General features: G+C 41.4%; 1 protein-coding gene across 1 annotated transcript in view; it reads right to left on the reverse strand.

Moving 5' to 3' along the window:
* KNDC1 (kinase non-catalytic C-lobe domain containing 1) overlaps positions 1 to 14,418 on the reverse strand; it is a 289,084-nt gene that overhangs the window by 172,663 nt on the left and 102,003 nt on the right. The window contains exons 8-10 of the mRNA XM_077455239.1: positions 11,872 to 11,943; positions 7,897 to 7,964; positions 1,895 to 2,053 (exon numbers count right to left, since the gene is read on the reverse strand). Coding sequence (XP_077311365.1) covers positions 1,895 to 2,053; positions 7,897 to 7,964; positions 11,872 to 11,943 — 299 coding nt within the window. The remainder of the gene's footprint in view (positions 1 to 1,894; positions 2,054 to 7,896; positions 7,965 to 11,871; positions 11,944 to 14,418) is intronic.

Here is a 14,418-nt window from a genome sequence, read left to right on the forward strand (position 1 = left end):
GAAGGTGTAATGTTAATAGTCGTGACCGACTTTACACAATCCACAACCTTTGACCAGAACAATTGGATAGATGTGCAATGCCAAAATATGTGCATAAAATCTGCCCCTGAAGCAGCACACCTTCAACAGTTCGAAGAATGTGTGGGAAAAATCCTTGCAAGTTTAGCAAGGGGTATAATTCTATGGAGAAATTTAAAATGTATAAGGTGATCTCTTGCTGACACTATCCTAGAAAAAAGTTTTTTTTTCGACATATTTACCTGTAAAATTATTTTCCTTGAGTACATCATGGGACACAGTGTCAGGCTTATATTCATTACCTACTGGGTTATACTCCATCTCCAGGTGAATGGACACTGGTAGACCAAAGGTCTTCAGGCAGGAAGTGATCCCCTATATAACCCTCCCACACAGGAAGCACTTCAGTTTTGTAGCAAGCACTGAATCCTCAAAAAAAAGGGAGGGATCTCTGTGTCCCACGAGGTACTCAAAGAAAAGGATTGTACAGGTAAGTACAATGAAAAAAATCCTATTTTCTTTTTCATAAGTCATGGGACAGAGAGTAAGGCTAATATTCATAACCTGCTGGGACGTTCCAGAGCAACAGCCTTGAGGGGAGGGAGAAACCCTGCCAAACAATAGCCATCGGAACTTATACGGCAGCCCGCAGTACACTGCGGCCAAAAGCCGAACTCTCGGCTGCTCAAACATCCACTTGATAAAATTTTGTGAACGTATGCACTGAAGACCAGGTAGCAGCCTTACAAATCTAGGGTTTTAAGGGTCTGTATTATTGGGGTAATGTTTAGTGAGAATAAAGTCTGATATGGCCTGTGATAAAGTTGAACCCAAATATTTTACTTTGCTGACCCACTGAAGCAGGCAGCCTGCTTAAATCCTTAGTTCATCAAAATAAAAAACACAAAAATCAGCAAAGAAAAACAAATGGCCCCTGCTCTCCCACCTATAACTGGCCTTCACAGCAGGGAGCACATGGAAGGGTAACGCATACAAAAACAAAACCAAAGAAAATTCCCAGCTCAACCCGCCAACCAGTCTGCTACCAACCAAATTATGTTGTCTAACAGTTTGCGTTAAAAACAGGGGTTTAGTTAGCACACATTTGCAAATACATGTATAAGCTACAGAGCAGCAAAAATCAACAAAAAGGGACATGACTTACTATCTATGAATGAAATATGATCTCTAAATGGAGAATGGGGGGGATGGTTGATAGGCCCATCTCCTCTATTCATAGGACTGTTTTTCATTCATATAAGCTGTAGTGCCAGCTTTTACCAATGGTGGAGCTGAGAAGAAAGGGCAGGCATAGTCAGGCACTCTTAATGAGCAAACATTTCCTGCAACATCTTCAATCACTTTTCAGAAGCTTTTCTGTGATGTTCAAAAAACCTTTGTATACTTGACAAAAATAATAAAGATATAAAAAAACAGAAAAAAAAAACAGCATTTACAATCACATTAAGATGCCCCATATGCAGAGAACACCAAAAATAATTATTTTGAGTGTCGACTCAAAAACCTAAATGCTAGAAGAATTGGTACATCTTTACAAGTGTAAAGGAGAGAAAGAAATCTGTTGGGGAAGTAGAAACCCCATATAGAGGTATAGTAAGGGAGGAAAATTGGCCACAGGGAACCAAAAGCATTCTGCTTGAGAAAATGCAAAGCATGGCCTTGCCTTCTTAAAACAGACCAACATAGAACTTCCTCAAACTCCAAGCACAAGGGGAATAAACAGTGATTTTCCACATCTTCATCTGGCAGCAAGCGGTTTCCTTTACTTGACACGAGTTGCCCTGTGGATGCCGCATCTACTCCTTCAAGCCTTTGTAACGTGTAATTGAAAGCACACATATCTTTGTGCAATTACCTGCAAGGCTTCGTCTAAACCTGGTCTCTCTTCAGAGTCTTTCTTTGCCATCTGCAGTAGAAACCGTTTGAGTTTTTTCGGCAGTGCTAGCTTGTGATTAGCAGGGAAATTGAACTTCGCCGTTGACCATAAAATAGCTGCAATCCCATAAACGCAAGCCTGTAAAAGTAAAACGTGCACATATTAAATCTGCAGAGGGCTGAAACAGGGAAGAGATAAAAAATGAAAAAGTAAACATTACGAGGATGGAAAAATAATGAAAGTGAGAAGCCAAGAAGAATAAAACGATACCAAACAAGATGCAGAATTAACCAGGGCTTAACCAAAAAGCTCAACAACCAATTTATTAGCAAACTAAGAAGACGACTCTATTTAATATTTCATTGCAAGATTCTACTGTGGAGGATATGCCATTAGGAATTAAATAAAGCCTCCAATTTTCAATTCTATAATTTGCATCTGTCTGCATAATTTAAAGAAAAGGTGCACTGATCGAATATGTAAAGGCTGGCATCGCGGCTCTCACATCGGTACCTGACCCGGTACAATGGTACAGCTCACGAATTCTGGCTTTATGCTGACTTTTTAATCTGCATGCTTATTTAAGATCAGTGTCTAAAAGTATTGAAGCCAGAGGCAGATAGGCAACTGTAATGTCCTGTACACACAGTCGGACTTTCTGACGAAAAATGTGCGATTGGATCTCGTTGTCAGAAAATCCGATCGTGTGTGGGCTCCATCGGACTTTTACCATCGGAATTTCCAACACACAAAGTTTGAGAGCAGGATTTAAAATTTTCCGACAACAAAATTCAATCGTTTACATTCCGATGGACAAAGTGCCACGCATGTTCATGATAAATTACAAGACGAAAGCTTTTGGCTAATGCCCTCTTTATAGTCCTGTCGTATGTGCTCTACGTCACTGCGTTCTGAACGATTGGATTTTCTGACAACTTTCTGCGACCCTGTGTATGCAAGCCGAAATTTTTTTTACGGACTTTGTCGTCGGGATGTCCGACCATGTGTAAAGGGCATTATTCTTAGAATGGGGTCTACAGGATCCCTTTATATTTTACAATTTATCATAAATTGATAACAACAAGGAGTGCTAATGAGAGTAAACCCATGTAAGGCGAGACATGCATACCTCTTAACTGGAAATCCCCGAACCCACAAACTACCGCCCAATGGCTTCATAAAGTAGATATTAGCCGACTGGAGGATTTGATCCTTACCAGCCAACACAGGTAGGAAACATACTCTAAAATGTGGCAGGCATTGAATGCCTTCAGATACTCTAATGAAGGCCGTACTCTCGGGAGGGTTGACTGACAACCCTCTCATGATAATTGCTCAGTACTCCCCTCCTGGACCCCCCATCCCAACCCCCCCCCCCTCTTTATCTTCCCCTTCTCATGATCCAACCCATATTACCCTGTCACACCCCTCCCCCCCGGATCCACCCCGGTCCAGCAACCTGTAAGAATCCTAACCTTAGAGAAAACCCTAGAGAAAAAAAGAGACAAGACCACACCTACAGGGTCAGACACGCCACCGCTCTCCTCGCCTAGACGAGCCATACCCCTCCCCGGAGGGGATAGTGTCGGCCGTGGAAGTAATTTGTGTTCAGGTGACCTTACGCTCTAGGCCCACCTCATGGTGAAGTCTTGGAGAGGAGAATCCCGTATGAGTCGGTATAGATGTATAGCCGTTTGTTTAACTACCATTGTATTGTTGTTATCTATACTGTTGTTTGTTTTGATCCCTGTATACTGGTCTCCTTGTGTTAAATAAAAAATAAAAAAAAATAAAAAACCCATGTAAGGTGTGAAAACCTGTGTAAATATTACAGTACCTATAGTAACCAATCAGAACTCATATTGTACTGGCTAGATTCCAATGAAGTACATTTGTATTGCTTTCTATAGTTCACTGCACTTTGCTTTTTGTAAGAGTTATTTTGAATAAAGCACATCAAAACCCAAAAACATATCTTGCAGCCTATTAAAGTGATTGTAAAGGGTTTATTAGGCTTGTCTGTAGCTGCACTGGATATCTCTCCTAGACCTGCACAGTTTAGGAGATATCCCTGTATTTTCATGTGCCGACGTCATGCGGCACATACGCACTTAAGCCAACTGAAGTAATGGCAGTACGTGCTGTTGCTTCAGTTGTACTGTGCTGTTCATGGTGGCTCCCACGTGCATGTGCGGGAGTGAGGTAATCGCGGCTCCGGCCAATCACAGCATCGAAGCCGCGATACCCGGAAGCAAGCCCCGGGCGACATGTCGGTGGCCCGAGGGGGAGAAGAGGATGGCTGCGGGGGATTCCTTCTTGGGCGAGTAATTCATAATAAGCTAGTATGCTATGCATACTAGCTCATTATGCCTTTATCTTGCAGGGTGTGTTTTTATTCTTATTTGTGCAGGAGGGTTTACTTCCTCTTTAATGTCACCTCAAACATGGTGGCTGGATTCATTTTCCCAGGCTCTGAACAATTTCAACAAATACAGAAAATACCCATTGATCTGGCCATAAATGCAGCGTCCTTGTCTGCCCTTGTTCCTCTCCAATACATGACATGTTTGAAGCCTAGCCTGTTTGACAATCATGGCTCCTTCCATAGATACAGTGGAGAAGTGACTGTTGTCACAAAAGCACAGAAGTGTGCCATTCACAGGATCACTAGGTGAAAAAAAAAAAAGAGGGGGAAAACCTGAAACAAAAAAAAAAAAAAGAAAAAGAATGCGGCCACCACATCAAAGACCTGGTACGCTGCAATGAGTTAAATTTTCTTGGGTTTAGATACAATTTAAGGCATTTTCTACCAGGATTCCATGTAACCATAGGATTCTTCCAAAGGCTGCTAGTGGTTCCTTAAAGGAGAAGTTAATTTTTCAGAAAAAAAGTAAGAAATACACATTTTCCTGCAGGTAAATTGAGCCTGTAAAGCATTGCAGAGCAGCAGCAATCAGTAGATCACTGGTGCCATCTGGGTTTCCTTTAGATTTATCAGTGTATCCATGTGCCTTTACATCCCGTATGGGCAGGCAGATACAATCTGACAGGAAGAATCAATGAACTGCCACAGCGCCTTGGTAGTTAACTGAGAACTACAAGTCAACAGCTGCACAGGATATCGGGCTTGTAGTTCAGTCACACACAGAGCTGTGTGAATGAATGACACAGTCGTGCTGGCAGAGCCCTGCATGGCCGCACTGGTTTCAAAAAGTGCCATATATATTTTTACGGTACTTTTTTATTCTTATGTTTATTCCTATTTTATTTTGTATAATTAGCAGGTGGCCATTATGATTATGTAGATACCATAGGGCCGACTAACCGCTTTTTTCTGCCTTATGTATACAATATGGGCTAGATATATTACTCAGCCTTCTTCAAGAAAATGGCCGCCAATCAACTTCCTGTTAACGCATATAGATATGATCATTTGAGAGCCAATCCAGTTCCCCTGATGAAGTCACAGGACGCAACGCATAGAGCGTGTCCGGAAATGCCGAGGGGCCCGGAAGTGATGTAAGAGGCGTCTGGAACGCCTTTGTTGCACTTTACATGCGTTTTAAAATGTTATCTGCGTAAGATTCCATTTGGCTTTTTAATAAATCTTTGGTTGTTTAAACATTTTTACACTATGGGAGGCATTTCTTTTTATTCTCACATGACACCCAGAACTTTGAGCGACCTGGTAATCGGGAGTCTGGAAGTGGAAGCCCGCCACCACCATAGATACCTATAAGGCTGATTCAACTTTACACAGAGGTGAGAGTCCTATGAGCACTAAGCAATTTTGTGAAGTCACCGGAACACTGTTTGCAGGAAATATTAATTGTAAAACTATCTTACCGACACTTGGAAGGACTTTTTGGACTAAAGATTAAATTATTTTGCACTATATTGTTTGTGACATTTAGAACGTCACTGTTATTTAATATTTGTATTTATTTTTTTATTATGATCAATGTTTATGATTAGGAAGTTGCGCTGATCATTTTATATTTACATTCATCTATGCACACTGTACACTATAGGGCTAGCAGCAGTTTCATTTATCACTTTTTTGTTTTATTCTTGGTAGCGCGAGGGACCACGCTTTTCATTTAATTTATTGCATCTGCAAATAGTAAAAATACCTGAATTTGATTTGATTTCAGCCTACTTTTATCTCTTCAACAGCAGCACAGCAGAGAAGGGCAGTCCTTCAAGACAATACAGCATGCAAAATTCACTTGTGCTGATAGGAAACATGCTGATTGAAGAAATGAGAATCACGATGACCTAATGGCCAATATAAATGGCTAGTTTATTTCGTCCAACCCAGCAGATTGAAAGGAAAAAAACTGACAGATCACGTACCAACACAAGTGATGTTGGTCCAGTGATCTTCTTGCTGTGCTATTGAATTCACCACCCAGAATACACCAATCAGCCCTCGCAGCCACTGGCTGCAAGCGCAGATCAGATGCCGGTTTTCCCTCTTTTTAGACATCTTCTATCAGACAGACTGCTTTACACACCGACTGAAAGTCATCCAGTTCCTGCTGAACCAGATGATTTTCGGACATTGCGTACTCAGCTTAAGTCTATTGCTGTTCTTTTACTGACCAATTACAAGCTGCGGGAAAACGGTCACCAGACTAGCTCTATTGTGTGATAGGGCTGTGTAAACTAAACCACAGACTAGGATGGAGAGGAATAAAAATGTTTTGGCAGGTGAGACAGTGTATTTTGTAAAGGAGAATTTCAACTTTTTCAAAAATAAATAAATAAATGTTCCTATACTGCAAAAAGGTGTATTTATTATTTGTTTGCACCGCTACCAGTGAATCATAGATGCTCTAGCTTCTGCAGACTCTCCCTCTGGCTCAGCTCTGTACTGAGGTACAGAGATTATTTACAGAGCTGGAGGAAGTAACAAAGGACTACAAGCATAATGATGTCACCACACTCATGTTCCATTGAGAACTACAGCCTTCTGCCGCAGTGGTAGATGGGACTTGTAGTTTTGTTTTTCCATTCAAAACTCTGTGAATGAATGATGGAGCTGTGCAGGCAGAGCCACGCACAGCCATTCTGTATTTGAATTTGACAGGAACCAGGACAGCTAAGAACCCCTGGATTCTGCAAGGAGGGGGTGGCTTGGGGGTGGTGGGCTGTGGACCCAAATATAGTTGTAAAGATAAACATCACCCCAGATGATGTCCCATAGGACGAAACGCATCGGGGGGGGGGGGATTGCTGATGCCACTGTTACTGCCCTTTTTGTAAAGCGCTTGCTTTTTCATCACAAATGTGAGTGTTACTCTTCTTTTAATAAAGAACCTGGAATTTTGATAGAATTACACTATGTGCCCTCTTTTTCCTCATTGGCCATTAAACCTTTAAAACACGTTATTTGGCGTTTTATAGCGGTTTCCCGGAGTCTGTAGAATATTGTTACTATTCAAGCTTGATTGACCCAGTGGGTATATGCCCATCTGTGTCTAAGCCTTTTTTTAAATGTCTATGGTGGAGGATCATCTACTATTTTCACCTACTGAACAACACCTGTCAGATTATATTTTCACTGTTTGATTCACCATCATAGTTTTTCCTTTGGAGTTACCGTACTTTGGACTTTTTATTAATGGGTTTTGGTTATTTCTAATCTCCTTTTGACACTTCTGTTGATTTATGTTAATTTTATTGTCACGTTTTTTGTTGTGTATAACACAGGTTTCAATGGTATATTTATTAATTTTTATCGGTCACTATTAATATGCGATTTTTGAATGAGCGCTGCACTTGTTTATCTTTGCAACATTGATCCTTTCCTGTGCTGGCTGCTTGTGTACAATTTAAAGGGACAGCGCAACATATTTTGTATATATTGACCCAAATATTGTTGTAACATGAAAACATGGTCTGAAAAGTGGAGTTAACAGCCTGAAATTCAGCTTTAAATTAAGCTTAAAATGAAGCAAGCAAGAATTCTGTTCTACCTTTTCTGTTCCAGTTTCATCACAATCATGGCCATACTCTGGGGGAACGCAAAATGAATCATACGATTCTGAAAATAAAAGCAGACACAGTATTTAAATGTGTAGACAACTGAGGACTAAAGGAAAAACACAAGCACACATACATAAAAAAGTATGGAAATGCTAGTAACCCACCTGTATGATTTTGGATAAAGGAAAACATTAGTACACTGGAAACTCATACAAATAAGCAAAAATCATACTAATACATACTTCTGCACGCACATAGCTCCCATCATTGATTTTTTTCTAGATTCCTGCTGTAGATTTAGACCAATTCTTATGTACACCAGGGATAGATGTTCTTTTTTTTTTTTGCCCTGGGATACAGCTTAGCTCTGCTGGGCTCCCTGCTCTGCTGCACCCAGACAACAACTGTCATACTCAAGGGCAAAGACACCAGCGCAAGGAAGGCAGAACAAACTTGTTGTGCAATACAGACCAAGACAGTTTATTGCATTTAATAAATGTAGAGGACTTTTTAATCCAAAGTAAAACCAGCATTCCCAGTTCTGCTACATTGCTAGAATTTTACTAAACTTTATTGCAGATTTCTATCTGCTTTTGTTCAGAAAACATTATGAATGCCCTTTTCCTATCGGCTTAAAAAAAAAAAAAAAGAAGAGCAGAGAGGATAATCAATTCAGTAGTTCCATATTTGAGAATAGAAGTACACATACCATCATCTTGAAATTGTTGCAGGCTTTCCGCAGCATGCCTGTAACAGGCTTAATGATAATACAGCACGATAATGAACTTATTAATTTTATGATCTCTCATAAGGATGTTCATTATAAATTAGTATACTAAAAAAAGGATGTTATATTGCCAGTTTGCATTTTAAAATAACTGCCCTTACAGTTAGCAAAGCCTGGTTTGTATTGCTTGTCCATGTCCCTCTCTGGTCTCCATTTAAAAAGGGACCTTGCACAAAAGGGTAAAGTCAGCTTACTCCATAAGGCCAGCCCCCCCCCCGCCTTAGAAATTGCGGCATTAAAGCTGTAAAAAAAAATAAAAAATATATACTTAAATTACCCCTAGCTTCTGCACTGGAGAGGGAAATAAACCTTCCAGCAAGATCCCGAGAATGCCGAGTATTCAAAATCTGATAAAAGATGCCCCAACTACAGTGCAGGAGCTTTGGGGTCCTCAAAGTTTATCTTGGATCTTGCTAGAAAAATCCTGATATTACCCTCACTTAGGGCAGAAAATGGGGAGGGGGGTGGCAGATAATAAACAATATCTTCTAACTTTTTTCCCCCCCAACTGTTTTTTTTCTTAGAGCATATTGGTACAATTAATAAAGTTGGGGGGGGGGGGACTGATGTGATAAAAGTCACCTTACATTTAAAAAGAAACTGATAATAAAAGACTTATGCCTTTTTCATCTCAGCCTTCCCAGTCCTACTCTGTTGTCCAGAGCTGGAAATCTTATATATGTATGGCGGAAAGGGGTTCAGAGAAAGCGTGGGGGAAAACCTGAGTTCTGCTTTAACGCGGACAAGTGACCTCTCTGGGAAGGCTCTGCTGATTTCAATTAGGCCATCAGCTAATTTTAAAGCTGCTATTCAGCTGGCCCAGAACAGCACAGAAAAAAAGTCCTACACATGTGGGCATACAGTTATCAGCCCAACAGGTTTAGATACACATCAACACTCAAGTTGCTTAACATTGAATACCGTTCGAGGAAACCTACCATGAAAGAACCATAGAAAATGCCTTTGTTGCCCTTGTTTTGAAAATGTTAGCTGCTGGACTGTAATGATAACATATATCAAAGTATCTCTTAGAATGGGACTTTTAAAAGGCAACCAAGGATAACAAAAAAAGATTAATTTTTTTTAAATTATTATTATTTAATACATATGCTATGGAGATGTCCTAAACGCCATCGTTACTGGTATGAAGTGGTATTAACGATTAACAATGCCTTTGGGAGCAGGCTGTCTCTAGAGATGGGAGGATGTCTTTTTGGTATACAGGTTGAATTGTGAATCCCGAGTGTGAATATACGATATCAATAACAAGGAGCCTATTTCAGGCTCGTAAGCTTATAGCGCAAAAGTGAACATCACCATTTCCACCTACAGTAGCAGAATGGAAAATACAAATAAGGGAAAACCTTAATTAGGGAAAAATATACTTTTCTACATAGCAGTTGCCCAGGGAACCATGGAGAAGACGGTCTGACATTTTGGATATATAATGAGATAAGATTATGGGGGGGGGGTGTCTTCTTTCTCCCCCCCCCCCAATACATGCCTGGGTTGTAAGTTTGTTATTTTTGTTGTTTGTATGAAAAAATAATAAAAATTAAAAAAGAGCTATTTAAAAAAAATATAGATTTTTTTTTTTTAAGTATCACTTTAAAAACTCCTCACATGAGGCACATGTTTAAAAAAAAACAAAAAAAAAAAAAAACATTATGCCAAAATTGTTCAAGATAAAGCACAAAACATAGAACAAGAGGTGATACCAAAAACCATGAATGGTTGCATGATCAAAAGGTTCAATAACAGCAGTACATGGAACATGACGACTGGCTGGCTTCAATACTTTGAGTCAAACTCCTGAAACAAAAGTGAGGATCAGAGTTTCTGGATTTTTTCAGATTTTCTTGATCTGCATACTTTTTCTTAATGAGTGACTCCAAAGCCAGATGGTCAACAAGGCAACCAGCATTTTCAGCAGGTTAGCAAAAGCAGTCCATATATCTCTCATAACCAAAAAACATACAAAAAACTAAATATTTTGGCACAATTGTACCTGCATCTTTACAGCAAAAGTATTTTCAACTAGTGGGGAAGAGGGATAGAAGACACATTCACTCATCATTCCTACAATGCACCACTTTGTGCCTGTACAATCTATCACTAGGCTCAAGTACTGTATTGCCTTGTGAGGATAGGTGTTTAAACCTATACAAATTGTGACTTTCAGAACTTTAGTATTTAAATGTGGGACTTAATCCCTCCCACCCCAACTGCACTTGCTCTGGCAAATCTGCTCTCCAGTGCTCCAGTACAGTCTGCTGGAGCATATCCCATGCTTTCCCATGAGTTCTTTACATTGAAAGCTTCTAGCGTGTCCAGTTGTAAATAAAAGGTTTCTGCATGATCCTATTCCCCCACTGGGCTTGTTAAGGTGTGCCAAATTTAAGAAGCGAGTGCTGACAAATTACCATCTGGAATCTCTACAGGAAGACTAACCGACACAGTTTGGCACACCAAGTGTTGTTCATATGGCCCTTGCACTGGAGATCCCCCTACCAAAATATTGGACAAAAATACCAGTTGTTGACCAGCCCTGTAGATCAGTGATTCTCAAACTCAGTCCTCAAGTACCCTCAATGGGCCATGTTTTGGGAATTTCCCTTAGGGCCGGTTCACACAGGGGGCGACACGAGGCGACACGACTTGCCGTGCCGCGACCTGACAAGTCGCCCCCGTTCTGTACAATGGAACCGTTCTAAGAGGAGCGACTCGAGTCGCTCCGACTCAGAAAAAAGGTTCCTGTACTACTTTTGGGCGACCTCGGGGCGACTTGCATTGACTTCTATACAGAAGTCATTTGCAAGTCGCCACTGAGGTCGCGGCGAGGCAAGTCGTGTCGCCTCGCATCGCCCCCTGTGTGAACCGAGCCTTAGATAAAATATCTCTCATCAATACCGTGTCATTGATATTGATTTAATGCAGCTGTGCAAAGTAAAAGTAAAACCTGAAAACATGGCCAGTTGGGGGTACTTGAGAACCACAGCTGTAGATGGCCAAATAAATTGGAATGACCAATTCTGAATTGTCATGACATTGACACCATCTGAAGTCTAAAAACAATTTAAAAAAATAAAATAAAAAAAGTTCAATAAACAATACATAACTATTTCAAAACCATGTACATGCAATAAGAATTCCACAGCCACCAGACGTAAAGGTTTACCTTCATTTCCATGTGTAACAAAGAGGACTTCTCCGTTGTTACTGAGCAGTACTGACTCCAGACATAGAATGGCTGCAAAATCAGTAATAAGAGACACAAATCAATTTTTTTTTCTTTTCAACCAAATGCAATCATTAAGGACATTACTTCCTTTGATAAGCTAGGCATGCATCTTGTACAATGAAGCATATTGCAGTCACCCATAGCAACCAACCAGATATGTTTACACAGACAAAGACATCACTAGAGTTTGTTGCCTTTAGACTGCATTCACACCTGAACGCTTCAAAGTCGGATGTTTTTTACCACGATTTTACTGTGTTTACCGCATTTTTTTTTGCAATTTTGTTCAGGGCACCAAATGTAAAAAGGCAGAAAAATGCCTGTAATCTGCCCCAAAGAAGCTCATGTCCTTTTTTGAGCTTAGGGCATTTTTCAGGCGTTTTGCTTCAGGTGACCAAATGCTCAGATGTGAACAGGTGCCATTGAAATGAATGGGATTTGGCATGTTGGGCGTATTTCAGGTTTTTTTTGGGGGGCGATTTGCAAGCGTTTTATGAGCTGAAAATGCACAGGTGTGAATGCAGCCTTAAGCTGGCCATACGCCTATAGATTATCTGCAGATTTTCTATGGTTAGATGGAAAAAGTGAGAGATTCCTCCATCCACACAGTTTAGCGAATATGGAGAAATCTGTTGCACTTTTTCCATCTAACCATAGAAAATCTGCAGATAATCTATAGGTGTATGGCCAGATTTTGAGTTATAGCCAGAAGTCCATTGGCACATATACAATTTACAAGCCAGAGCATTCCCAAAAGCACCCAGTCTTTTGAGAAGGCCAATCAGCCAAAGTAGCATTTGTGGGGTTAGGTACTGATGATGGATGATAAGGCTTGGCTCTCAGTCGATATTCCAATGCATCCCAAAATTATCCAGGTAAGGCTGAAGTGAGGGCTCTGTGCAGGCCTCTGGAGTTCCTCCACATTAAGTCTTTATGAAGCTTACTTTGTGCGTAGGGGAACCGTAATCAGTCATGCTCAAACAGAAAAGGACCTTCCCCAAACTATTGCCGCAATGTATTTGCATGCTGTAGCATTAACAATACCCTTTGCTCGAAATACACAAACTCACTCATTTGGAGGTGAGGTTTTTGGCAGCATAGGTCAGTGTGTGTGTGTATACAACATATTATACAAAAGAAATAATAAAAATAATGATAATATACAATATACAAAGTTGGAAGCATGAAATTGTTTAAAATGTCTTAAGAGTTCCCTTCACTGGAACTAAGGGGCCAAGGCCAACCCCTGAAAAAACAGTCCCACACCATAACCCCCCCTCCACCAAATAATTTGGACCAGTGCACAAAGCAAGGTCCATAAAGACATGGATAAGCGAGTTTGGGGTGGAGGAACTTGACTGGCCAGTACATAGTCCCAACCCCAACCGATAGAACACCTTTGGGATGAATTCAAGTGGAGACTGCAGGCCAAGCTTTCTAGTCTACATCAGTGCCTGACCTCACAAATGCGCTTCTGGAAGAATAGTCAAATATTCCCATAGACACACTTCTAAACCTTGTGGACAGCCTTCCCAGAAGAGCTGAAGCTGTTATAGCTGCATCCTCATCTAAGTCACAACAATAGACAAACACAAGATGCTTAAAAAGAGGAGCACCACCTGCAAAAAAAATATTAAAAGTCAGCAGCTACAAATACTGCAGCTGCTGACTTTTAATAAACGGACACTTACCTGTTCCAGGGTCCAGTGATGTCGGCAGCAGATGACGAGCAATCGCTCGTCTCTCGGCTGCCCCCACCCCCATCCTCTGTCAGGGAATCGGGAAGTGAAGCGCTGCAGCTTCACTGCCGGGTTCCCTACTGCGCATGCGTGAGTCGCGCAGCGCAATGAGACTGGTCCCCGCTGTGTCCTGGGAACTGTGTGTTTCCCAGGACACAACGGGTGGGGGGCGCATCTGCAGCTAGTTATTCCCGGAAGTGGGTGCAGATACCTGGATTATACAGGTATCTGCACCCCCCTCCCCCCTGAAAGGTGCCAACTTCACCAGGGGGGGGAGGGTTCCGATGAGCGGAAGATCCACTTGAGGGTGGAACTCCGCTTTAAGCTGGTAACACACAAATAATTCTAATTTCCTGTGTCTTTACTGAACACAGCCATTAAACATTGGAGTAAGTATTTTGCACACCTGAAGTCCAGTTAAAGCGGGAGTCCACCGGGACTCTGCGTTTTTTTTTTAAAAGCCAGCAGCTACAAATACTGCAGCTGCTGACTTTTAAAATAGTGACACTTACCTGTCCAGCGCGCCCGCGATGTCGGCACCCGAAGCCGATCTCTAGGTCGCCTGTCGGGTCCTGCCGCCGCCATCTTGGGTATGGGAATCAGGAAATGGAGCCTTTCGGCTTCATTTCCCGGTTCCCTACTGCGCATGCGCGAATCGCGCTGCGCAATAAGGACGCTCCCCGCTGCCTCTGGGATCTGTGTGTTTCCCAGCAGTCAGCGGGGCACTTGCGGGAAGGGGCGGGCA

The sequence above is a fragment of the Lithobates pipiens genome, unplaced genomic scaffold, assembly GCF_037356315.1.
Source record: "Lithobates pipiens isolate NorthernLeopardFrog02 unplaced genomic scaffold, aLitPip1_a1.2 Scaffold_25, whole genome shotgun sequence".
NCBI classification, from domain to species: domain Eukaryota; kingdom Metazoa; phylum Chordata; class Amphibia; order Anura; family Ranidae; genus Lithobates; species Lithobates pipiens.